We start from the raw sequence: 23,842 nt of genomic DNA, 5'->3' as shown, positions 1-23,842 counted from the left end.
ATGTAAACCCAGAAGCACAGATTTCAGTCTCTGCAGCACTGCGCACACAAAGGCCTTTTCCAGTGTGCAGGGGGTCTTGCTCGGGTCCCCCCAAGCCCCTCCAGGTTTCTCCCTCGGGAGCAGGACTGGACGTGGTGCCTCCCAGCTGGGGAAGGGAGCCGGGGGCTGTGCAGCTGCACGACACCTCACCTGAGCCCCTCGCTGCCGCGGGGTAACGTGAGGCTCCGGCAATCGGTTGCCTCCCTTGGTTTCCGTGCAGGGAGGTCTGGCAACATGAGGTTTCCCCACCCATCCCTGGAGCAGGTCACCCTCCAGCCCATTCTTGCTCCTCCAAACCTTGCTGTGAAAAGCTGAGGGATAGAAGAGGTTCTTGCACAACTAGACCTTGCTTTTCTCAGATGAGGGCTCTGTAATTGCAGCTCACCGTTGGAGGAATAATAACCTGCTCCGAGAAGCTTCTGTAATCTCCTGGACGAGAGCGCATTAACCTCCGGCTGATTTTGTTATACTTTCTATGAGGCAAATCGTTGTTTGCTGTTTTGGGGTGCCATTGCTCAGAGACTCACGTGGTCTCAGTTACCTCTGTGCTGAGCTAACGCAGATCTCTTGGTGTTGGAAGAGACCTACTGGCAACTTAAAAACTAACCAAAGCACCCACGGGGTAGATGTGCTGGAGTAGTTAAAACATCTTGCAAGGTCTGTACATCACGATTTGCACAGGGGTCAGGAAACTCAAGGTTAGTCCTCACTGCAATCGCATTACCGGGTAATACTAATTTGGCTCTGCCCCAGGCTCCTTTTCTCTTTCACTGACTTTCTCCACAGTGGGTCAGTCGCGACAAGAGTGCGTGCTGCTCGTGCAGTGCTGGAGCCGTTGGATCAAAGCGGGAACATTAATTGCACGTTCCTCCCCGCGAAGAGAAACATCTTGGTGTGACAGCCCAGCAGCAAGGGAATTCTCACTCCAATTATGGAGCCTGTGAAGAGATTGAAGCGCCCATATCTGCCATTGTAAAGCGAGGTATAGATTACTCAGTTTCTGTGTTCATATTGGGATTATTAGTCATTAAACGGTTGGGTTTTCGTGGGGTGGTGTGTGACTGGTGAAACGACTGGGTGTGAATCCCACCCACCCGTGCTTCCCTTCCCTCCGTGGGACGGTTTCACGTAGAAGGCCACTGAGCAGACGACGAACTTCTGACAGCCTGGCGAGGGCTCCGGGGGCGGCGGAAAGGCTGGCTGCGGCGCGGGGGTGCCCCGGAGCGGTGCCGGTGCCCCGAGCGGGCGGGCCGCGCGGTGCTGCGCTGGGCTCAGCCGGCGGGGCGCTCCGGGCCGGCAGGGGGCGCGCTCGGCCCCGCGGCGGGCGGCTGGCGGGCCCCGCGCGGACGTGGACGAGGACGTGGACGCGGAAGTGGGTGGCGGGGCCGGGCCGCGCCGCGCCGCATCGCCTTGTTCTCGGCTCTCGGAGGACCCCGCCGGTGCCGGCGGCCATGTCGCGGGGCGGCGGGAAGGGGCCGAGCCTGAAGGACAAGCTGGACGGCAACGAGCTGGACCTGAGCCTCTGCGACCTGAACGAGGTGCCGGTCCGGGAGCTGGTGAGCGTCCGGCCCGCGGGCCGCCCGGCCGGGACGGGGCCGCAGCCCCGGGGGCCGGCTCTGCCGGCTCGGTCCCTGGGAAGGGGCTGCGCAGGGCGGGCCAGATGTGTGCCGGAGGTGTTTGTGACCTGGCCCGCAGGTCTTTAAGACAGCAGAGAGGAGGGTGTCCTGTCCTGCTGGCCGAGCAGCTCCGCTGCTCACCTCCGTTTCAGGATCAGTACTGCCTTCGGCCCCAGGAATCAATCAAGATGCGACGAGACCTCGGAGGGGGGATGGACAGACTGACGCGGGAGAAACCGCAGGGGCTGAAGCAAAACTAGCAGGTGTCAGAAGGGTATGGGTGTACCGCGATGTCGATTTAGTGCTTTGTTTCTCTTTCAGGCTGCTCTTCCAAAAGCTACTATATTGGATTTGTCCTGTAACAACCTCATTTCCTTGCCGGTAAGGTCCTAGAGAGCCTTTGTGGGGATGTCTGCTGGGAAATACTTAGAAAAGATAACTAGTGGCTCAGTAAGGGTTTGCCAGGAGGTTTGGAACTGGCACCTTCCTGGGGTGGCTGAATGACTCTGCTGTCAGTGACGGGTCAGTACTGGTGGGTGGTTTTGGCTGAGGCGGGGGAGAGGAAAGGTTTGTACTGCGTGAAGATTGCAGTATCTTCCTGCCAGAGGATCGCCACTTGAATACAGACCAGTTCATCAGCAGTGGAGACTCGGGTTTGTTTGTTGTATTGCCGTACATCACCTTGACAGTCTGTCTGTCTTGTCTGTCCCACTGTTTTCCACCTCCATCTTCCGAGGCAAAGGAGGAGAGTGATTTTCCTCCGTCACGGTTCTGTAGTAAGTTAAGGATTTGTGCCTTATGTAAGGTGCAGGCTATCTCCACATACTCGCCACGCTGAGGTTCCTTCATAAAGGTGCTGACAAGCTTTTTTGTGTTCTCTTGGTGTTTGGGTTTTAGTCAGACTTCTGCAGTTTGATGCATCTGGTGAAACTGGATTTGAGTAAAAATCGGCTTCAACAGCTGCCCTTGGACTTTGGCCGCCTGGTCAATCTGCAGCACCTGGACCTTCTGAACAACCGTTTAGTCACCCTGCCAGTCAGCTTTGCACAGCTCAAGGTAAAACTGTTTGCTGGGCAGTTACGTAAAGCTTTGGGATGCAGCCCAGGGTCTTGTGATCCTTCTCAGGTTGATTCCTCTGGTAAAGCATCCATCCTGCTGACTACCCATTCAAAAATTCAGCTGGCTCTGCACCGCAGCTCAGTGGAAATTACCTCACATCTATTGAAAATGCCTCTGCTCAAGCTCTCTGCTCGTCTTCCGTACCTGTTTCATTCATGTGAAAACTAAGTAGTTCTTTGCTTTGGATCTCTTAAATAATCTCAAGACTACTGTGCTCTTACAGCCTCCCTTTTATCGTTCCTTTCTGCAGAACCTGAAGTGGCTGGATCTGAAGGACAATCCCCTCGATCCTGTCCTAGCTAAAGTAGCAGGAGACTGTCTGGATGAGAAGCAGTGTAAACAGGCTGCTGTCAAGGTAAGGAATCTGCTTTTGATCTTTTCTTCCTTACTTGGCTTTGTCAGTGCTGGTTCTTCCTCTTTGTGCTTAGCAAGCTGGGCGGCTGCTGCAGCAGTTTGAAGTTTCTTCAGCCAGCAATGTGCAGGTTCACTGCACTGACTTCACTGCTTCTGTGCCTGTAGAGAGCAAACACTGGGCTGAGTAGGATTCTCTTCCATTACTGGAGTTAAGAGAGGACTAAATGCTGGTTGCCAAGAGTGTGGAGGCATAATCAGACAAAATAATCCATCTCTAGGCTTATAGTCCAGAGTACAAAAATCTCTGGAGAAGCTCTGGCAAACTACAGGCCTACATAAATAGAAGTGTTGGGTGATCCCTGTATCAGCTAGCATCAGTTTGGCACGTTTGTTTTTAAACGGAAAGATCTGTTTCTTAACTGCAAAGATTCATATGGGAAGGTGTGAGCTCTCTTCAGAGCCATACCTGTAGGGGTAAGTCAGGGCTGGTGGTCCACCCCAGCTGACTGTCCTCAGCTACGCTCCAGCTGTTCTGTTTTGAACTACAAGCCTCCTGCAGAGACCTCAGGTTGTTTTCTTGGACCTTGAAGGTACTGCAGCACATGAAAGCGATCCAGTCTGAGCAGGATCGACAACGGCAACGGAAGCTCCAAGCAGAGCGAGGTAAGCCCAAAAAGCCCTCATGTGCTGTCTGCTGAGGACTGTTCTTGATCTCTCTTACATGCCCAAACATAGTGATTGCCATCGAACAAATTGCCATCTAACAAATACTTGTAACTGTCAAAATCCTGAGGACTCTGGGAGTAGTAGGGTAGAAGGGCCAGAGGGGGAAAGATAGCTGGGGATAACTATGCGATTTCTGGCCTGAATAATAGTTAGATCTCTAGATGGAATGTGCTATAGGTTACCTATAAAAAATACAAAAGAGCAGCACAGGACTTATTTTAAGGGAAGCCTAATTGCGAGGGAACAAAATGCAAGGTATGTAATATTAAAAAAAAAAAAAAAGGTTATTTGATTTGTTTTCTTATTCCAAATGGGACCAGATAAGCAGGTAATAAGAAAGAAGGCAATGATAACCCTTTACATAAAAGGAAAAAATACTTCCTATTAATCCCCAGAAATGGAGAAGAAGCGTGAAGCAGAACAGCGAGCAAAGGAGGCTCAGGAGAGGGAACTGAGGAAGCGAGAGAAGGCAGAAGAAAAGGAACGCAGAAGACGGGAGTATGATGCTCAGAAAGCTGCAAAGCAGGAGATGGAAAAGAAAACTAAAAAAGAAAACGTGCAGACCCGAAGTAAGTAGTATCTACTGTGGGTGGGATTGCATCAGATTTCATCTTCATCTCATTTTGATGCTGCCAGATTTGCTTTTATGCAGCCCAGGTACTGGGAGATGGGAGTGGGGGGGAAAAACCTGTAGGACTTCTAATAAGCTCTACTGCTGTGCCCTTCTCCCCTTCATCTGTGTTCCTGATGAACTGCTGAGCTACAAGATTCGGAAAGTTCTTCAGCTGCTCCTATGGAGAACTTCCCTCCACTCATTTCTTTTTAAATGTACTGAACTATATGTGCAAAAACAGATCTTGTGCAACACAGAGGTGCTTTACCCCCTGTTCGCTGCTGCCCGTGAAACTAAATCTGAAGCTTTTCATCTTAAACGGGTAGATCCCGCGCATCTATTTATTAACCAGAGCCAAGTGATGAAAATTCATTACAAAAGACAACTGCAGCACAGGCTAAAGTATCTTACATGAACAGCTTGTTTCTGAATGTAGACTGTTAAAGATATTTGATTAATTCCTCACGTTCTCTGTCTTTTAAATGTTCTCATTACAGAGCCTGCCTCCAGTTCTCGTCCCCCGCAGCCACCCCGGCACAAGCATTCGTGGTCGCGGTCGGTGCTGAGGGTCCTGCTCTTCGTGCTGCTGTGCGTCCTCTGTACTTTGGCCGCCTGCAAGCTGACAGAGCTGCAGCATCAACCGCTGTGCATCAGCGTGAACACTCTCTACGAGGACGTGTTAGCCGCTCTGCAAAACCACAAAACCCTGCAAAACATGCTACAACAGAACTCGCAGCAGTGATTGTCCTGGGCGGGCACTTGCTTCGTCAGCATCTCCCTCCACCATCTACGCAGCCAGAATTCCTATGGAATTGTGTTCTGATGAAACTGCTTTTAATCAGTCAGCGTTGGTTTGCTGGTCCACTCCACACAGAGCAGAGTTATTGTTCAGATCATCTTTGCTGTGCATGTTTCGCAGTTGGCCTGTAACTCCCATTATTTGCCCACGTTAACCGACGCTTGTTAACACTTCTTACCTCCAAGGGATGTTTCCTTAGATTGCGAGATATAGAAAGCTGCCCATCTATAGGATTGGAAAAACCCAGCCCTTGCGTTATCTAGGTAGCTATAGCTCTATCCTGGAGGTAGAAGGTTTTTAATACATATGCATTCCTTCCTCTCATTTCTATTTGTGCTAAAATTGGCGATATGGCTGTACGGGAATAATATCTTAAGGCCTACTCCAGGACCAATTACAAGCGTGTAGGATGGCTGTGCATCCGTATGTTGGAGCGAAGAAGCTGATGTACTATTGAAAGGAGCTGAAAATTTTCAATACAACAGTTTTCGCAGCAATTTGTCTGAACTGGATGTTTATGTTGCTAATGCAGTTCTAATTTTAATTAGGGCTTTTAGAAACAGCCAAAAATTATTTCTGAGTACATACAGCAATGATTTCCGAGTGCATTTATTTTAACCAGCTAGTGCCAACAAAGTGGCTACAGCTTAGGAGGGGCTTCTGGCCAGTCTGCAGGCTGGTTTTGTGTGTGCAGCGAGGGGGGTGTCCGAGACCCACGGGCACGAGCTGAGCGCCTGTGGCCGGCTGCAGCAGTGGCACACAGCACTGGGTGGCACTGTGGCAGCGTCGCACGCTGAGGCAGTCAGGCAGAAAAGGGCTTTGCCTTGGGGCTGTTGGGAAGGCTGGGAGGTTTGGCACTTTGCACCTAGAGAAGAAAACTCACCAGTGCAAAGGCCTGTGAATGATTTATAATTTCCTTGCAGAGAAAACCAAACAGAAGTTTGTCATATCCTTAAGGGCTTTGTGAGTAGTAAAACGAAGTGTAATGTAAGTGCAGGTTTCAGAGAATATCCATGCTACAGGCTCCACTGAGACACCTACATTAGTCACCAGAATTGCACCCTCTCTTCTAATACCTGGGATTATTGCTGATAAAAGCAATGCCATGAGGAAATAATCTATAGCATTTCATACCAAGGTCATCATTGAAGCACTAAGCCTTCACCTTTTTGTGACCTAATGATAAGACTGTGGTTCCCCAAGTACCACGCAGGAAAAAGTGACACCGTATCAGATAAAAGGAAGGAAAGGCTGCCTATCTCTGGTTTAGTAGTACACATGTCTTCTAAGCTTCCTAGAAACAGCTTTAGGCTCTGCTTTTGGTATCTAACTCATCACATTCTTTAAAAGATCCTTGCTTACTCTCCAGAAATGTTCAGAACAACAAATGGCAAACAACATTCAAAGTGATGTTTCCTCCCTGTAGACATTCCTGCCAGTGTCTGGCAGGAGTCTGCTGCTTTGCCGTCTAGGAGAGCACCGCTTAAGTTTGCAAAAGCCAGGCTGTAAGATTTACCAGTTCAGGTCAGAAGCACGCCGCTGGCCAGGCAAGGGCTCCTGCTGAACGCCTGAAGCTAGTGTAGCGGGTGGGTATTTTTTCATTCGACGCAGCATGGTTCCAAGGGGTAACTTCCACGCATGGGATGCAGTTTAATTCACTCTCAGCACTCATCTCAGAAAGTGCTGCTGTCACAAAAGACCTCGACTGTCCTTGTGTGCTCACAAGTGCTAATGGCTTCATGGACAGGCGAGCATGTTCCCCAATCTAATTAAAAGGAAGCTTTTTCTGCCAAGTGGTTAGACCTCATAGTTCCAGCACATATAATCAGATTTCAAGACCCTCTATAGATTAAGCCATCTGGAGACTGAATCAGGGCAGTCTAAATTTATGTCTGAAAATTAGTCTTACTCATTCCCATCTGCCACAGTGGAAAACTGAGAGTCTCTTTTGTGAGGTAAAGTTCTTCCACCTCACTGGAGCAGGTGCTAAAAGCACCATGTTGCTTTTAGCATTAGGGTTTTTCACGCTGGACAGAGAAGATAGCTACTCGTAGTTTAGGATAGCAGTAGAAAGTATTCCTTTCAACAGATGACATACCTGTCTATATTCAAGACAGCATGTTAAGAAGCAAAGATCATTATTATTATTCAAAATTATTTCTTTTCTAGGAAGACAAATAAAAGGAATTATCAGTACTATAAGGCGTGTCCAATTCATGCTCTTATGGAAGATGTTCATCTTTCTTGTGTAAACTCCAGCCATTCAGCAATTTTATCCAACCTTCTTCTGCTACAGTAAAGTCTAAACATGTTTTAAGTCTTTAAACTAAGATCAATTACTCTGTTTGTTATCTAAGCACTTCTTCCCAGAAGGAAGCTGAATACTTAAACCAAGCAAACAGTAAAATCCTCATTCCCTGGGGCTACCCAGTGAAATCCAAGTAGAGATCAGGATCGTGGGAAGTCATCTGCAGATAGATTCGTCGGGAGAGTTCTGGTCCGATCCGCCGGGAGGTGGCTGTCACACCGTCACCACGGTGCACAGGGATATTAGCCAGCATGTTTTCCTGCTCCTGCTCCGAGGAGCATCTGTTATAGGCCTAAAAGCAGCACAAAGGAACAACGGTATCATCCATTTGCATCCATTGCTCAAAAAAATAATCAGAGCGATGCACCTGTGACTGCTCTACCCTTTCACAATGTACGCTCATTTTTCACCTGGTCTCCCCCCAGATCTCATTTGTGACCTTGGAGGCTGATGCAGAACCAATACTGCTCCCTCAGTAGTCTGCTCTGTAAAGCCAAAGCAATGGGTGCCAAGGAATCGGTTCCTTCGCTGCCTTACTAAACAGCCCATACAGAATCGTTGTGTCAAATTTAATACCAATTAAATTATTTCCTCCACTCCTTACATTAGTTGGCTGTCTGCACACAGTACTCAGTATTCCTGAGGCATCCTCACCTGGTTCAGAAGCTGAGGAGAAGGGTAGGCAGAGACAATAGCCTCAGCCATCTCCCGGCTGACCCGGTTAAATTGTTGTATCTGCCTCTTCCAAACTTCCAAGAGACCCTTTCCGGAATGATCCACCTTCACCCCTCTGCACCACCCCTTCTCTAAGTAGAAAGAGAACCCCGTCTTCTCTCGCTCTCGCCTAGGGAGAACAAAGAATGGGAGAGCAAATGAGACAATGAGGCTATGAAGAAAATCCTATCCCTTTGTTGTCACACAGCCAGAGACAGAGTGCCATTTCTCACTCCATGCTGTTGTAGACACCACTGGCATCAAAGTAAATGCTAAAAATTTGACCCTATTTTCTTTACATGCATTACCAATTTCCTTGTTCAAGACCCAGATTTCCTACGGAAAAAGGAAAAGAAGCAATCCTGTACTTGGGAGCAATCCTGACACAAGCCAACACACATACAAAGTGGTAAAAAAGAATTCACTTTCTGACTGTCAACCATGGTAAAACACTTTTACATGTCATTTTTAACAACGTCTCATCTATTCTCATGGCTGAGATGTAAAATACAGCAGCTGCTGCGATAGGAATGCTAGGATTGTGTGAGACTGCACAAGATGGCTTTCTTAGCTATCACTGTGCAACATGCTGTTGTCCTTCCTTGTCAATGGAAACAGCTAAATGATTCATGCTCAGTAACGTCTCTCTTGGTTACATACTGAAGAAGAAAAGCTGGTGCTGTAGGAGCCCAACCCTACTTGCATTCCCTTCCCACTCCTAAACTCAGACTGAGAACAAGAGCTTTACTTGACGTCAAGACTCCAATGTGAAACCAGGGTCTGTCCTCACCCCTCCCCAGGCAGGACATCAGTTTCCAAGAACTAACCCTGTGTTGAAGGAGCTGCATTAGCAGATGCTCTGTGTCACCTGCTCCTTTACAAATCATTATACTGCGTTGTGCTGAAGTGCAGCCGCGTACCTGCTATTCTCTCCCAGTAACTGTGAAAGCGCAGCCTCTCCAAAGAGGATATGACCAAACCTTGTCTTCTTACTCACTTGAACGGTGCTTCAGCTACAGCTTTTGTGAACATAGTGGCAAATTCTCCAAGCTCCTCCCGGCTCTCAAAAAAGCTGACTTGGACTTGTTTGGACAGCTGTAGATCCACCAAGGCCTGTAAACATCATTGGAAACAACAAATGGAACAATTAATCTTCTCGCATCAAACCACACTCTTCTCTGAAACAAAAAGGGGTCACAACATCTTGCTATAGGCCAAGAACATCCACTCTCTCCCTGTTCTGGGAACAGTTAACTTAAGGCACTGAAGTATTTGTGGGCAGCCTGTCTCCTGCTGGTTAACATCACTTCAGCACCATTTCAGCTGCTGCAGCTCCGCAGTGGCAGGCTCTCGTTACAGGGAGGCCACCCAGCCCAGGGCAGCACTGATGTGCTTTGCTAGCAGGCCATGAAGGGCGAGAGATGCTGACCGAGACTGACATTTCACTGTCCAGGATCAAGGTGAACGAGACACGTCAGTCCGTGGGAGAGCAGGTACACACCTGAGCAGTAGGGAACTGAACCCAGAGAGCTCTGTCCACAGACACATGGACTAACGAAGGCTGAATCCCCCCATCCGAGAAAGTGTGTGATTGGGTCAAATGTTCAAACAATGGCAGACAACAAGAGATGATGGCTGCATGCCTGTTTTAAAGGTACTCACTTCTTCCACATCCATTCTGGTTATCTCCAGGCCAGAATCCTTAACTTTTTTTTTTCTCTGTTTTCCCTGTTCCTCTTCTTGGTTTCCACTTGCTGCTGCCTGTTGCAGTCTCTTTTTTGACTGAACCCTGAGAGACCTAAGAAGAGTAAAGTGAGACTGGGAGTTCATGCTCTTTCCCAGGTATTTCCCATGGGTCACTGTGATGACAGGCTGGATGGACCTTTGCTTCTGTTTCTATATAGCAAATAGTGGAGCAGTTCTGGGTGGGAATACCTCTTATGCTCCAGCCTTTGCTAGAAGGACTTAATGTAAACACTTATGGTATTTTTCAAGGCCAGAGACAACATAGAAACATTTGGAGGGAAAAAAGTTTAACCTGAAATAATTTTCTACTTCAACTACTGTCAGTGCCAGAATTTTCCCAGGCATTTTCTCCATCACATGGGCTACATAGCTCTGCAGGGTCTCCTTCTGTCCTTCTGTACAGCCCTGGGCCTCCTGCAAAGAGCAACGGAAAAAAGGAGTTAAACCATTCTGAGGTACACATGCAAGCGCAGCAACCTATGGCTCTGATCCTACAGCTGGGTCTGCAGATGAAAAAGTCTGTTCACATAGCTCTTCAGGGGCAAGCAGGCAATACTTGATCTGGTATAAAGTTATGGCAGGAAGAAATAAAAAAAAAATTTTTAAAAAATCCCACTTGATCTGACAATGTTACCTCTTCAAAACTGCGTGCAAAATTGTAACTAGGAAAGAAGGCTTGTCAGAACTTTGCATTATACAATCCTAGTGGTTTTGATCTATTAATGGCTTCTAAAAACAGGTTTCTGGTTTTCTGGAACCATAGCTCCATCCCACATCAAAACCTTCCTGCCACGAAGAGGGATGACAACCACCACCCTTACAGCAAGGCATGTCCAAGAGCACAAAAGTCATAAGCACTCTCACTTGTTTGTAGTTGTGAACCATGGACAAAAACTCCTCCAAGCGAAGCAGAACCAGGACATTTGGTTCTTCTGTCCATTCATCTCCTTCTTCCATCTGTTCAGATATGAAAACAAACAGCCAGACCAACAGTCTGTTTATTATTCACTCAAACCAGTGCTCCCACTCAGACCTCTGAGGCAGGGAGAAGATTGGAGGGTGTTTACTTGGGTTGTTAAATACAATTACTAATGCATGCAAGTAACAGAGGAAGAAAAGGGCAAGAATCAAGATTTTGCTTGCACACCTGAGATGACACAGTCTTTCTCCTCCAGGTGATGCTGCAGGGAACAGCCTGACTCTCAACAACACAGGAATAATTTGCAGCCTGCAAAGCACTAAGGATCTGTCCACCACCTTCTACCTGTAAGAGAACTGATACGGGTGCATGGGTCAGGCCTCCACAGCAAGAAGTGACAGTCAATATAAGGCAGATGCAGGCTGTGAGGACAAGTACCTGGATCTAGCACCACCGTTATGTATTTCTGGCACTCCCCTGGTCGCTGAGCTTTCAGCATCTTGGCAAGGGCCCTCTTCCTCTCTTTCTCCTGCTCCTGCTGCCTCCTCCGTGCTTCTCGCTCCTTCCTCCTCTGCCACACAGCCTGGCAGATTGTCTCCCTTTCCTTCTGACTATATTTTGGTTTCTTGGGAAGGGGGGATGTTTCTGGGCTTGCTCCGCTTACCAGGGGCCTATTAGGCTTGTCTGCAGAGTCAGACTGAGAGGCTGGCAGCGGGCACAAAGAGGGCCTCTCAACACCGCGCATGCCACTTTGATTGCCACAAGACACTTCTCCAGACGACACCAGGGCTTCCTGCGACCCTCTGCTGCCAGGTGCCAACAGGTCACCGCTAGCATAAAGGCCAGCTCCCCCTCCTGCATTCCCACCGCCTGGCTGGGGGGGCTGAAAATCCGCCTCCCTCTTTGCTTCCACCCTCCTCTTGATCCTCTCGGTCAGAGGGATGACCTCCACCACTTCCTCCTCCTCCTCCTCTTCGCTCCCACTGCTCACCACCACAACCACCCCCGTCGCCCTCCCCGGCTTGGGAGCAGGGGACGAGGACCGCCGGTGGCCCAACACGCCGGGCGGTGGCGGCAGCGATGGCGAGGCCTGCAGCAGGGAGGCTAAAGTAGGCAGCTCCTCCCCATCGCTCTCCTCAGACCTCGGCTCGCTCTCCGCCATCCCGTTTTCCCCTGAGGGAAGAGCGCGCCCGCGGAGGGGAAGCTCGCGCGAGCACCGGTTGGTCCAAATGCGCGCGCGGCTGGCGGCGGTTGGTCCGAACAAGCGCGCATGCGCGCGTCCGGACCAACCGCCGCCAGTCGCGCGCGCCTCACCCTCCCACCGGAAGAGGAAGAGGAGGGGGCGTGAGGGAAAATGGCGACGCTGCGGCGGCTGTGTGAGTGAGGGGTTACCCCCCACTTCCAGCGTCTCCCCTCCGCGGGGTAGGGAGGGGGTCTGGCCGTGGGGCGGGAGGCTGAGCTGGGGAGGAAGTGCCCTGGGGGAGATCACTGCCGGTAGTTCGGGGTCGAGGCCTTCGCTTTTACCTCAGGCCGCGGCTCGGCTGAGGCGATGCTGTAGTGAAATGGGAGGGTTTCAGGCCCTAGCGCTACCGCATCGCGGGGCCGTTCGTGCGGGAAGGGGCCTCAGGTGGTTTATAGTGCAACCTGCTGAAAGCAGGGTCAGCTCTGAGGTAGGGCCGAGGTGCTGAAGGTTTCACCCTTTCTGGCCTGGAAAATCTCCAGGGATGGGGACTGCACAACCTCTCTGTGCTGCTGCTTGACTGCCCTCGTGATGAAAAAATCGTCTTTGGAAAAACAGTATTCGTGTGTGCTAGGTAGAGGCCAAACAGCGAGGGGTGCTGCTCTCTCACTGCACAGCGCTATGGTCAGGAGGCTTTAAAAATCCCCTTTTTTAATCTAGAAACATTACAGGCAGAAACATCCTCATGGTTTCTTTGGTGGGACATCAGAATTGTGAATTTTTTCCACTTATTTCCAATGTGACTTCACTCAAGTTACAAACTCTCTGTTTCGGTCTTCCCTAGATAACCGCTTTTCCCTGCATGTCCGATGCTTTGAGGTTCATTTTTTTGTTAGCAAGCTTCTTTCATGCAACACCAAATGTAACCCTGGAATTGACCTGTTGGAGTTTTTTTGATAAAAGTCAATTGGACTATAACTTCCTAGAATTTGTGTATGTGAAACTAACTCTCATTCATCTTTGCCTACTTCCCTGTAGTTTGTCAATTCTCAGAGCCTTTCTTTTACTTCATGGGTAAGCTCCTGAAATTAATGGTTCTTTGTAGAGCAATTTCTCTTTTCTCAACAATATTTCTAGCTCACTGAGTATCTATGATAATTTAATTAAGATTAAATTAATCCAGTGGTTTTGCTCAGGATAAGAAAAGAATGTTATGATAACTGCTCTTCCATACTAACCTGCTGCTTAAGAGGTTGAATTCAGGATTCAGAAAAATTGGATTTGCCTGCTAACTGCATGAAAGGAGGTACTGAAGGGATTTTTAAAAAGAACTAATTATGTCTCAATAATTTTTTTACAGAGAGAAGTTCACTAGAGGGTCAGCTTTCTTGATAAGAAAACCAGTGTTTTCTGTCAGTGTCGTCTTTGTTTGTTTGTTTAAGGAAGAAGTTTGTGGTGTGAATAATATTTTGTGTTCCAGAGACAATCAGTGTCTGTAATAACTGATTTTTTTTTTTGTCCTTAACTTGTCCTGATTGTAAGGCAAAGATTTGCACAAAATGCTTCAATTAGTAGTATGTTCAGGATAGCAATCCTACATATGCTTATATATTGTCTGAATTGGAGTCTTGTCATTTGTAAAATTTCAAAATATTACTGTGTAAGTAAATACCATGCAGTCAAAGGGGAAACTGAAACAAAGATCACAACTTGTCTTTTCTCAAAGCAATATAAGGCCAATCCACACCAACTGGTAACTTGTGTACCTCATTTTACAAGGCCTTGCTGAAACATGAATTTGTGCATGTCCTTTAACATTGTTGCCAAGAGTTTTATTCCTCCCTGGGCAGCCGCAGTACTTGAGATGTGGCCTCTTTGCAGGGGACTTAGGCCATGGTGGTCTAATTATGGTTTATCTTGGAAGTACTTTTTTTTTTTTTTTTCCTCAGAACTTTCTTTTGCCTTTAGTTTTAAAGCCTGTATTAACTGACATCCTTTAAATCTGAAAAAAAAAAAGCATATGTAATAGGGTTTTTTTCAGCTGATGTTGTTGTTGTTGTTCTTGCTCCCAACCTAGTTCTAACTACTCCACAAACAAGCCTGGTTGCTGTCAGATGTGCTTCTAAGAAAACTGGAGGCAGCTCAAAAAATTTAGGTGGCCGTAGCCCTGGGAAGCGCTATGGATTCAAAAAAGTAGAAGGTAGGTCTGAGTATCTGCTGAGCCTTATTTGCGTTTCGTTGGGTTCTTCACAGCTTCTCCCCTGGTACAGGTGTCAGTTGTGGAGCATTTCAGTAGGAGGTGGCCAGGGCGCTCTTCCAAGAGAAAGGGAAGGGGAGGTTCAGTGAAGCCTTGTGATCAAGGGTAGCCGGCGGGAGGGCAGGGTGAGTCAGCCTCCCTCCCAGATGGGCCTGCAAGCAGCCAGCCAAAATTGCCTACAGAAAATGTACTTTGATTCTAACTCTGCCTCTCTGGAGAGCCTGGGAGGAGGGTACGCTGTGGGACACCTAATAACTTAAGTGCACTTTCCCCCCATGCTGGGTTGCAAAGCTGGGCATTTTTGATGTTTACAAAGGGGAGAATTATGAGGCTTAGCAGAAGCCAAAGTACAGATTCTTGCAGCTGATGCTTAATAATTGTTAGCTTTGCTGATGAAAACATATTGATGTAAGAGGTAATAAAACAAATGCCTTCAAGCAACTGGAAAATGCCTTGTACCCTAGAAGTAATCTTTTCAAAGACTAGAATTGCTTTTTGCTACTGTATATCAATTGCCCTTTATTTCCTGCTAACAGCATTTTTGGTTAGATGCTTTTAGCATTTGAAGTAATTTTTCCTTAGAAAATTCCCACAGAAGGCTGGGTTTTGTAAGTCCTGGAACTATTTGTGTTCTGCCAGGGCTTCGGGGAGGTCTGTTTCTCCGCAGTCTGACTCTGTCACTCTGTTGCAGGTGCATTTGTGCACGCAGGCAACACTCTGGCTACGCAGCGGTTGATACGCTGGCATCCAGGTGCTCATGTAAGTTGCTTTTCCATCTCTTCCTTGGTTCTCGGAGAACAGCAGCCTGCAACAGAGTCCTGTACTCCATGCCTCCTCTCCTGCAAGCTAGTTTTTAATGCTCTGTTCTTCCCTATATTCTATGTAATCCTGAAATTGGGTTTCATTACCGGGTAGTCACAGACCCTGCTCAGAGTCACACCTCTGCCCATGTGACTGAGGAAAGGACTGAAAGTTATGGATATCCCCAAACACTTCTGTAACCTAACTGGGTTCTTGTGCTTCAGGGTGGAATCGGTATCTCCTCCCTTGTAATGAGCACCATTGCATACCGATTGCTGGAAGAAAATAGTATGGTTTTCTTTTATTTTAAAATACAGAGCAACAGATGCTGTTGAAGCCAGGATATCAAACAAGGCAGACCAATAATCAGATCTGCTTTAGCAGTGGACCTCCAGCCTTTTCTTTTTAACACTTCTCATCCTCTTCCAGGTGGGGATGGGCCGTAACAAGACACTCTATGCCCTGGAGGATGGGATTGTGAGATACACCAAAGAGGTCTACATACCTCCGCCCCGCAGCAGCGAGAGCAGGGAAGTGATCTGTCGTCTACCCAAAGGAGCAATTCTTTATAAAACCTTTATCAACGTTATCCCTACCACAGAAGTAGGAAGCTTTAAATTGGTCACCATGCTCTGAGCCTCCTGCGTCACGTAGGGACGGATGGGAAGGAGTGGCTGGGACAGACCGCTCCAGCTGGACTGGCATCCGAGGACAGGAATATTCTAGCTCTGAAGATACCAGTTTAGGACTTTTTCTTGCTCCTAAAGCACACGTGGTCAGTGTTTAGGCACTGGGATCACCTGCTGGCATTTGTAAAGAATGTTTAATAAACGCTGTGGGGCTGCTGAAGGTCTTGGCTGTTCATAGAATGTGGTACTTAAGTTCATTTAGTATCGAGCTGCCTTCCTCTGGAGAACCTGTTCCGTTGTGCCACTGGATGAGTTCTCTCTACAATCAGTCTTATGTCAGTACTTGTCCCACTACTAATTCCCTCTATCTATTTTTACTCATTTTTAGACATTACTGTTATATTTGTATCTTAATTCAAAATACTGCAGAAGAGGACAGATCATTTTCCACTTGCACCTAACTCTGTAGCCCAGGAAGCTAGGTTTTTCCTTCTATCTAACTCACCTCAGTGATTAACTCATATCTGAAAGTTCCATTTACTAGCCACGTGAAGCAAGTTCACGCTCATAAAGTGAACTCATGACTAATTTTAGAGTGCCTGGTAAGATGCACAAGTCTAGGGAGGTATTTGAAGCTCAGTGGCTGGAGGTGTATCATAAAGCCATAATCCAGAAGCCTTATCCTTTTGTCTTCCCCAAGTCATTGTGACATTTTTGAGCTTACGTTGCTCAAAAGAAAGGAGCCAAATGCCTTGTGGCCAAACCGATCTCGTTTTATCTACAGGTTTGTAAACAATTTGAAACATTGGCTCTGCAGTAGAAAACAGGTTATCAAAATTGGTGGTGTAAGGACACCAGTGTTGACATTATTAGATTGTCTGCTCTGCAGAAGACTAGGTAAACTGGGTCAGCCACGCACGTCCACCTTCGCTTTATGTTCTTCATGGAGACCACCAGCTATTTTGTCCGCGCTTCTCCTGTCCTTTCCCAGCTTGCATATCCAGGCATACGGTTTATCTTGGTGGTCGGTATTTGCATACCGCAGGTGACACAACCCCTGGAGCCTCGCCGAATCTATCTGCAGTCCATTCAAAATTGCTCTCAGTCACAGATGACCGTTGCTGTGAGCACACAGCGATGCTCTGATGCAAATTCATTCTGCTACTCACAGGTGAGGATTCCCACCTCATACTGATAAAGTAAAACATTTTACAACCTAAGAAATAAGTGAATTAGCACAACGACCGCTGTCTGAGGTCTGATCCTCGGCACGCCGGGCAGCACTTGCCTCACAGAGGTATGATAACACCAGCTGCCTGGAGGAGCTCCGGCTGAGCAGACCTTCACCTTGGCTTTGCCCCCTGTGTAGAAGCAAGCAGCTGGTCCGTCGCCTTTGGTAACTACGTTGGCCAGAGGAGAGCAAGCAGACAGCCCTGGCTGCTGTGCTCAGAGCACGATACCTGGCAGTGGCTCCGTGGTTGTCCTTGTGCTGCGGGAGGGATGTCTCCGCTGGCTGGGTCTGACTTGCCTGTGTCTTGGCTGATTGCAAATCTGGGTGGAGGTCTGAGGTTCGGCCGCTCCCGGCGGACAAAAACTGTCACTGTCACAGGCACTTCTGTCGCTGACACCACGGGAAGAAGCAGTGCGCAGAGGCCGAGGCCTTACACGTCTGTGTTTCGCTGAGTTTGGTAGCTGAGAGGGGCCTGGAAAAGGTCTGGCACGCCACGCCTGTCCAAGGTCTCTGAGCTTATTAATGTTCCTGAGAAAGCTGGAGGATGCCTCAGAGCATGCTCATAGGGAGGGGGCATCTATTGAGAAGAGAGGAAGAGCATTACAGCAGATCAGACATAACCAGGAGATTATCCCACCTCTTCTTACAGAGCAGATGACAAGGCTCACAGCCACCACCAGCCTGAAATTAAATTCCTGCAGTCCTCAGAGCAGCAAGCTGCTGGCTAGATGAACACCTGGAAAATGAGTGCTTAGCACCGGTCTGCAACATGGCAGAGCAGAAGTCCACTGGGAGGCATGTTCCACCCGCTTCCCCTCCTCATACTCTCTGTGCCAGGTTCCTGCTCTTCCCTGTCCCCCTTCAAGGACTTCTCACTACTTGTCGCAAGGCCAGAAAAGCTTGACTTCTGTTAAAACAAGACTGTTGTTTGCTTTCCTTTGACCAAGGATCAATTACTGGGATTTATACAAGCACCTTCAAACCAGGCTTTCTACTCAGGTTTTGTTAGCAAGCACAGCAGCAGAGAGGAACCTCCGGGCTGTCATTACATTTATTTTGGCAGAGCTGGGCTAGCTTTGTCCCCATAACGAGTGACAGGCGTGGCACAGGGATGTTGTGGAAGAGGTCCCGTTGCAGTTCCTTAACTATTTGTCCTTGGGGAACTTTAGTCTCCTGTGCCCTCGGTGCTCTGGTTTCAGGGCAGGTATCATTACTGAGTGGCAAGTGCTGACTATGCCAAACTTTATGGTGCTTTAAGAGCCCAAAATCCAGGTAATTTGGTGAACCTTTAGTGCTCTACTCAGTGTTTCAAATGTTTCTGTTCTGCTTTAGTCAGTGAGGTCTCCTTGTTCAACAGGAGTCCCTCAGGCCGCTGCCACAGGACCTACCTTACCACAGGACCTACTTGGCAGATTGCACTCACTTTATTCTATTGTGGGAGTGCAAATCTTAAATGTCATTAACAGGCAAAGCCTCCTGCTCGTAAATAAGCCATAAACACTTCAAGGTAAAAGCGAGGGGCCTCCCAGAGGCGTCCTGCAGGGAGAAGGGAGCAAGAAACTGTGGAAGCCTTACAGATCTAAAAATAACATTCCCAGCTTGGGCTTGTACCAAGCAGATGATCCAAAGGGCCTGCCCTTTCATCAGCAGCTCGCTCTGCCTCCTGGCACGGGCATTTCTGCAAATGCACCAGGAGAGATCAATCATTAACCAGCACAGATGTACACAAAAGGAGCCTCCTGGTACACTTTGTGCCCTTCCCAGAGATAAAGGCTATCGGAGAAAGGCAATCACAGAGAACAGAGTCCTTAGCTACTGCAAATTGCTGAAGCAAGACCCAGATATGGACCAGAGGGTGGACTGCCCCCATGCCTCTGCCAGCACCCTCGTGCAGGGGAGGGAGAGCTCACCTCCTGGGAAGGCTCTGCCCACAGCCCAAACCTCTCAGCAATCATCTGATGGATTTCTCGCTGGCGATCTTTCTTCCGCACGCTCTCGTAGCTTGGCAAGCGGGGCTGTTCCCAGGAAGGGAGCCGGTAGCTGCTGGGGGGTCCGACACAGAATAGCTCATCCCCCTAGAAATGCCCAGACCAGAAGAGAAAGGTCAGCATGGCGGTGGCTCTCTTCTCTGGAAGTTCATGGCCTGGTGCCACCTCAAGTCACTTCAGGGTTCAAAGTTGTGGTTGCCCTTCCTTGAACCCTGAGAGAGGAAATCCTCCCTCCCAGGAGGTGACCTGCTTTGCAAATCCCAAGCCCTCAGGTATTTGCCTGGCACTTCATGCCCAAACACCTCAGGGCACCGTGGTGTCCTCTGCAGTATCCCTCCCCCCCCCCACCTCCGGTTTTAACATACCAACAGCACTTCCCAGTTGCTCCTGCTGTCCAGCACCTTCTCCCTGTGCCCCGGGAGCTCCCCAGGTCCCCATAACCACAGCCTCTTCCCAAGCTCATCAGGATCTTCTCTACCATTCCCCCCCCAGCTCCCATCAGGGACCCAGCTGTCACCTGCACGCCAGGGTTCTCGGCAGCGCTCTCCAGCCGTGACGCTCCGCGCTGGGGACCCACCAGCCGCTGGCTGCTGCTGAAGTAGGGCGGGGGGCAGTCCTGTAACGAGGGGTCGGGGAGGAGGACGTGAGCAGAGCCGAAATCCCTCACATCCCGCCCGGCAGCGAGCGGAGCTCAGCCAGCTCACACGGGACAGCCTGGGAAGCTGGACTCTGGGCCGGGGGGAGAGCTGCTGCTTCTGCCCATTTGGCTCATGCGGCTCTCACTGCTGGCAGCCAACCTCTGCCTGTTTACCGATGCCGACAGCTCAGGCACATCCTCACCGGGCAGCGCGGGCCCGCTCTAAGGGCCCGAGCCAGCTGGCACTGCTACGCAGCACAGCCAGAGGGACGGCAGCCTGGGCCCAGGGCAGGGTTTCATTCAGACTCAGCAGAACCGTCTGTCTTTGGGGTACAACGAAAAACCAACCCAACTATTCCACTAGTGTAGATAAGAGCTCTGTCACATGCTCAGGGTTACAGAATTTGTAAACGTTTATCTACCAAGGTAGTCATTTCAGGATACCGTAGCAAGCAAGTCTGCAGAGCAATAGCTGTTCTGTTCCCGAGCTTAACTTAAGCTTTTTAAAGCTTAGCTTTAACTTTGCTCCAGTTAAACTCGATTCCCCGTCAAGATGTTGAGCAACAGCAGAGATCCCTCTCACGGACAGCAGCCCCTCGAGCCAGAGCCAAGACTCAAGCTGTGGGCCGTTGCTCTCAGAAAAGCCCCACCTCTGCCAGCAGAAAACAGTCCAGAGATTCCCAGAGCAACCACGGCTTCGCAGGGGGAACTACGAATGACAGATTTACTTTTGCTCTTAACAACCGAGGAACCGTTTGTCTCGGCCCTACGGCGCAATTACAGAAGCTGCAGGAAAGTGGGCTGGCTGGGGGTGCAACTATTTGTTTTAATAACTGGTTAGCAAAACCAGCACAACCAGCGCAACTAAACCTGCCTGAAAACTGCCTTACACCACTACAACCACTTCACTTTTCCTGATGGAAATACATCCTATATACGTTCCCTTTCCATATATAGTTCTTTGCATCCACATCCGTCTGTCCGCACAGCCCTTTGCTAAAGGCAAGATGCCTTCTCCTTTTAACCACCCACCCAAGAGCCAGGCCCAAGCACAGCAAAGGCTCTGCAGCTCACGGCACATCCTGCACAGCCTTGGGGAGCGGCTCTGCGGGCCGAGGAGTGCGGCGGCCAAGCCCTCTCCCCACGCGTGCCATGGACAGGGAGTGAGGAGGAAGAGGGGGAAAGGAGCAGATGCAGCGAAGCAGGCAGGGGACACCAGCAGCGCAGCCCATTCCCACTGTGATTTCTGCCGGGGCACTATTGTCTGGACTATTAAATTTGCCTTTCATGGCACAAGTCTCCCCGTCCCCTGCTAGCCGAGGCTGGATGTCCCCTCTTCTCCCAGGGACTCTGCAGCAGTACCCACAGCCCTCCCCTGAGCCTGCAGCCTTTGGAAGCCAAGCTTTCCCCAGGCAGCCACCACCACAAAGGCATCGCTGGCTGGCTGAACACGCTGTTCTTTTTCCATCACCAGCTTCCCCACTTGAAAGCCAGCCCCAGGAAATTACAGATGCAAGCGAAGGGGGCTTTGTCTCTCGCTGCTCCGCGCCTGGGAGCTGTGCACAGGAAAGCCACTTGCCGGGGATGCGAGCGCTAGCGAGCGGCATTGTCTGCCTTCGCCCCGAGCTTCCAGCCCCCTTCCCTGTAAAACAGAGCCCGGCCCCGCACTCAGCTGTGCGGGGGAGGAGGACACCCCTCCTGAGCTGCGTGGGGAGCTGGGGAACCTGCGGGTCTCGGGCCTTGGAGATAGCACCCCCGGCGGCACAGCCCGGCAGGGCCGGGTGGATGGATCTCTGGGGCAGAGTGGGAACAAGGAGGAGGCAAAGCCCAGCTCTGCTCGGAGGTCCCACGTCCACCAGGGAGCCCAGCCAGGCTGCGGGAGGGGAGCCCGGCGATGCAGCCTCGCAGATCCCAGCACAAGGGAACAAGAGCTCGGGGTGCAGCCGGGGACTGGCAGGCGGGAGGAGGAGAGGGAGGACACTCACATACTGGCTGGGGGTCTGGAAGAAGCGGCAGGAGCAGAGGAACTGGCAGCACATGGGGTCCCGGTGGTACAGGAGCAGCAGCAGGATGAGGATCGCCACGATGAAGACGGAGGTGGACACCGCTGCCGGGGGAAGGGAGAAGAGGCGAATGAGCCGCTGGCCCGCTGGCTCCGTGGGCCTCCCTGCCGCCTCCCCCCTTCGCCCTCCGGCTGTCTCAGCAAAGCGCAGCTTGGAAAAGCCCCAGAGAAACCGGGTTCGCCCTGCTGCCCGTCCCGAAAACGCCAAAAGCCCCGTTGTGCCCAACATCTCTCTCTCTCTCCCGACGAGCCCGACGACAAGCCGCAGGGCCAGAGGGGCTCAGCCCCGTCCTGGACCCAAAACAGCCCCCGGACCCCTGCGGCAGGGACCAGCCCCCGCACAGATCGCGGCCCCGGCACCCCAGAGCCCCAGAACCCGGTGCAGGGTGCCGGTTCGCCAGCGCTCCGGCGTTCCTGGAAGCCGCGGCTCCCACCTGGCCCACGCTCTGCTCCGCGGAGCGCCACCCGGCACCGCCGACCCCTCCCGCCGCTCCGCTCCGCCCGGGCCCCCAGCCCCGGGAGCCAGCCGAGCCCCGGAGAAGAACCGGGGGCCGCCCCGGGGACGCGGGGAGTCATCTCGCCGGCACAGCCCGAGGCCGCCCCGGGAGGCAACGGCGCAGGCTGATCCCGCACGGCGGCCGCCCCCGCTCCCGGCTCCGCCACTCACTCGCGGCGATGACGATGGCCAGGACGTTGCCGTCCATGGCCGCGCCGGCGGCCGCCGTGTGCGCCGAGGCCTCGCCGGGCTGCGCCATCCCGCCGCCGGCAGCCCCTGCCCGCTGCCCGCGCCCCACGGCCGGGAGGGGCGGGGCCGCGCCGGGAGGGGCGGGGCCGGGCGCACGGCACGGCCGCCGCGGCCCCGGGAGCGACCCCGCCCCGCCGGCCTCCCATTGGCCGCCGCGCCGCCCCCCCCACCCCCCGCCGGCCCCCATTGGCCGCCCGCGGGGCTGGCTACGATCGCCGGACGGGACGCGGCGCCGGCGGTTGCCGTGGCGACGCGGCGCGGCGGGACCCCGGGCGGGCGGGAGGAGGGAGGGGCGCGGCCCGTCCTCCCCCTCCGGGGACAAGCGGCCTCCGGCGGGGACGCGCCCGGGCCAGCCCAGCTCGTCCGCGGGCGCCCCGGCCCCACGCGGCCCCGTGCCGGGCTTACCGGAGCACCGCTGCCCGCACGGCTCCGGCCGAGCAGCAGCCGGGACCGCCCGGGCTCGGGAACAGCCCCAGCGCTGCCCCCGCTCCCGGGGAGGGAAAAGCTGGGCTGGGCTGCGGGAGGCTGCCGGCCCCCGCCCTCTGCTCCAGCCCTGCAGGCACCGGGAGGTGCCCGTTCATTAGCTAATTAACACGTTAACGCTAAGTAACGCGACCGGGCAGTGCCTGCAGGGCGCCCGCTGCCAGGGCCAGCCCCTGCACCCAAAACCAGCGGGCAGCTCCCGCTGCTCAGCGGCTGAAAACACGGGGCGTAACCGGGCTCCAGCCCCCAGCTCCGGCCACGGGCTGAGAAAAAACACCAGCTCGGTTGCGAAGTCGCCCATCACCCAAACGAACGAGCCCACCCCTGCCCCAACACCCCCTGCCCTCCTCCCCAGGGCGCATTTACACCCTCCCCAGCACAGCAAGCGGAGGAGAAGCCCCGCCGAAGCCTTTTTGAAACCCAGCAGCTCCCCCCCACCCTCGCCCCTTCCAGCACACGCTGCAAAAACCCGACACACGGCACCGTAGAGATAGAGATATATTTGTGGTGATGTTGCATATTTAAGACAACTTTACATAATGCTTCTGACACAGAGTTTCGGCGACCTCCCCTGCAGCGGGGCCAGGCCCTGCAGGGCCCCTCTCACCCCGTGTCCCTCCCCAGCCCCGGCACGCCCCGTGAGGGAGCGGGCGCAGGAGGGGGGTCTGGGGTGCCGGCGGGTACCTGCCCTCACGCGCCAAGGTCTCCATCTCCCTTCAGCGTGAGGAGGAGCCCGTTTCACAACGTGCCTCTCTTAAACCAGAGACTGGGAGTGTGAGCCCCGTCAGGCGGGGAAGCCCTGGGCGTTGGAGGAAGGTGAAGGATGGCACCAATCTTTGGAGACAGCAAAACCCCACTGGCCAAGCCCCGAGCCAC

The 23,842-nt window shown here is 51.7% G+C and overlaps 4 protein-coding genes across 7 annotated transcripts; 2 read left to right on the top strand and 2 right to left on the bottom strand.

The window, feature by feature from the left end:
• The first annotated feature begins 1,447 nt into the window (after nt 1-1,447).
• On the top strand, nt 1,448-5,763 carry LRRC59 (leucine rich repeat containing 59). 2 transcript variants are annotated; one of them, XM_075519259.1, is made up of 7 exons: nt 1,448-1,577; nt 1,977-2,036; nt 2,553-2,711; nt 3,025-3,129; nt 3,719-3,791; nt 4,250-4,423; nt 4,965-5,763. In XM_075519259.1, exons 1-7 carry the CDS (start codon nt 1,491-1,493, stop codon nt 5,207-5,209), a joined length of 903 nt encoding a protein of 300 aa, XP_075375374.1. In that variant the 5' UTR covers nt 1,448-1,490; the 3' UTR covers nt 5,210-5,763. The 2 variants fall into 2 exon arrangements, with proteins under 2 accessions (XP_075375374.1, XP_075375373.1); XM_075519258.1 differs by having other exon boundaries at nt 1,461-1,595.
• A 98-nt stretch (nt 5,764-5,861) lies between these two features.
• Nucleotides 5,862-12,170, bottom strand: EME1 (essential meiotic structure-specific endonuclease 1). 2 transcript variants are annotated; one of them, XM_075519256.1, is made up of 8 exons: nt 11,392-12,170; nt 11,182-11,309; nt 10,899-10,991; nt 10,327-10,448; nt 9,951-10,086; nt 9,286-9,401; nt 8,229-8,418; nt 5,862-7,866 (listed from the first exon to the last, which is right to left on the bottom strand). In XM_075519256.1, the coding sequence occupies exons 1-8, from the start codon at nt 12,113-12,115 to the stop codon at nt 7,690-7,692; spliced, it is 1,686 nt and encodes a 561-aa protein (XP_075375371.1). In that variant the 5' UTR covers nt 12,116-12,170; the 3' UTR covers nt 5,862-7,689. The 2 variants fall into 2 exon arrangements, with proteins under 2 accessions (XP_075375371.1, XP_075375372.1); XM_075519257.1 differs by lacking the exon at nt 8,229-8,418.
• A 77-nt stretch (nt 12,171-12,247) lies between these two features.
• Nucleotides 12,248-16,041, top strand: MRPL27 (mitochondrial ribosomal protein L27). Of its 2 annotated transcripts, none has more exons than XM_075519261.1 (4): nt 12,248-12,329; nt 14,211-14,333; nt 15,082-15,149; nt 15,621-16,041. In XM_075519261.1, the coding sequence occupies exons 1-4, from the start codon at nt 12,308-12,310 to the stop codon at nt 15,825-15,827; spliced, it is 420 nt and encodes a 139-aa protein (XP_075375376.1). In that variant the 5' UTR covers nt 12,248-12,307; the 3' UTR covers nt 15,828-16,041. The 2 variants fall into 2 exon arrangements, with proteins under 2 accessions (XP_075375376.1, XP_075375377.1); XM_075519262.1 differs by lacking the exon at nt 12,248-12,329 and adding an exon at nt 13,337-13,439.
• Nucleotides 16,040-22,548, bottom strand: LOC142418000 (uncharacterized). Its single transcript, XM_075519260.1, has 5 exons — nt 22,406-22,548; nt 21,662-21,783; nt 19,557-19,655; nt 18,962-19,126; nt 16,040-17,628 (listed from the first exon to the last, which is right to left on the bottom strand). Exons 1-5 carry the CDS (start codon nt 22,491-22,493, stop codon nt 17,482-17,484), a joined length of 621 nt encoding a protein of 206 aa, XP_075375375.1. The 5' UTR covers nt 22,494-22,548; the 3' UTR covers nt 16,040-17,481.
• Nucleotides 22,549-23,842: the final 1,294 nt, after the last annotated feature.

This window comes from Mycteria americana, chromosome 16 (assembly GCF_035582795.1).
Source record: "Mycteria americana isolate JAX WOST 10 ecotype Jacksonville Zoo and Gardens chromosome 16, USCA_MyAme_1.0, whole genome shotgun sequence".
In the NCBI taxonomy this organism is placed as follows: Eukaryota; Metazoa; Chordata; class Aves; order Ciconiiformes; family Ciconiidae; genus Mycteria; species Mycteria americana.
This window is presented reverse-complemented; position numbering and strand designations above follow the sequence as displayed.

What these genes read in the sequence shown, in the direction of transcription:
- LRRC59 (XM_075519258.1), top strand. Translation starts at nt 1,491, where the DNA reads ATGTCGCGGGGCGGCGGGAAGGGGCCGAGCCTGAAGGACAAGCTGGAC. An exon ending in TCAGCTTTGCACAGCTCAAG is followed by an intron (nt 2,712 to 3,024) that starts GTAAAACTGTTT and finishes TCCTTTCTGCAG; the next exon opens with AACCTGAAGTGGCTGGATCT. An exon ending in GAAGCTCCAAGCAGAGCGAG is followed by an intron (nt 3,792 to 4,249) that starts GTAAGCCCAAAA and finishes ATTAATCCCCAG; the next exon opens with AAATGGAGAAGAAGCGTGAA.
- EME1 (XM_075519256.1), bottom strand. Translation starts at nt 12,115, where the DNA reads ATGGCGGAGAGCGAGCCGAGGTCTGAGGAGAGCGATGGGGAGGAGCTG. An exon ending in CCAGAATGGATGTGGAAGAA is followed by an intron (nt 9,402 to 9,950) that starts GTGAGTACCTTT and finishes TGATGTTTACAG; the next exon opens with GCCTTGGTGGATCTACAGCT. An exon ending in CTCCTCAGCTTCTGAACCAG is followed by an intron (nt 7,867 to 8,228) that starts GTGAGGATGCCT and finishes TGCTGCTTTTAG; the next exon opens with GCCTATAACAGATGCTCCTC.
- MRPL27 (XM_075519261.1), top strand. Translation starts at nt 12,308, where the DNA reads ATGGCGACGCTGCGGCGGCTGT. An exon ending in GGCGACGCTGCGGCGGCTGT is followed by an intron (nt 12,330 to 14,210) that starts GTGAGTGAGGGG and finishes CTCCCAACCTAG; the next exon opens with TTCTAACTACTCCACAAACA. An exon ending in TGGATTCAAAAAAGTAGAAG is followed by an intron (nt 14,334 to 15,081) that starts GTAGGTCTGAGT and finishes ACTCTGTTGCAG; the next exon opens with GTGCATTTGTGCACGCAGGC.
- LOC142418000 (XM_075519260.1), bottom strand. Translation starts at nt 22,493, where the DNA reads ATGGCGCAGCCCGGCGAGGCCTCGGCGCACACGGCGGCCGCCGGCGCG. An exon ending in TCCAGACCCCCAGCCAGTAT is followed by an intron (nt 19,656 to 21,661) that starts GTGAGTGTCCTC and finishes CCCTCGTTACAG; the next exon opens with GACTGCCCCCCGCCCTACTT. An exon ending in CCGAGAACCCTGGCGTGCAG is followed by an intron (nt 19,127 to 19,556) that starts GTGACAGCTGGG and finishes GGGCATTTCTAG; the next exon opens with GGGGATGAGCTATTCTGTGT.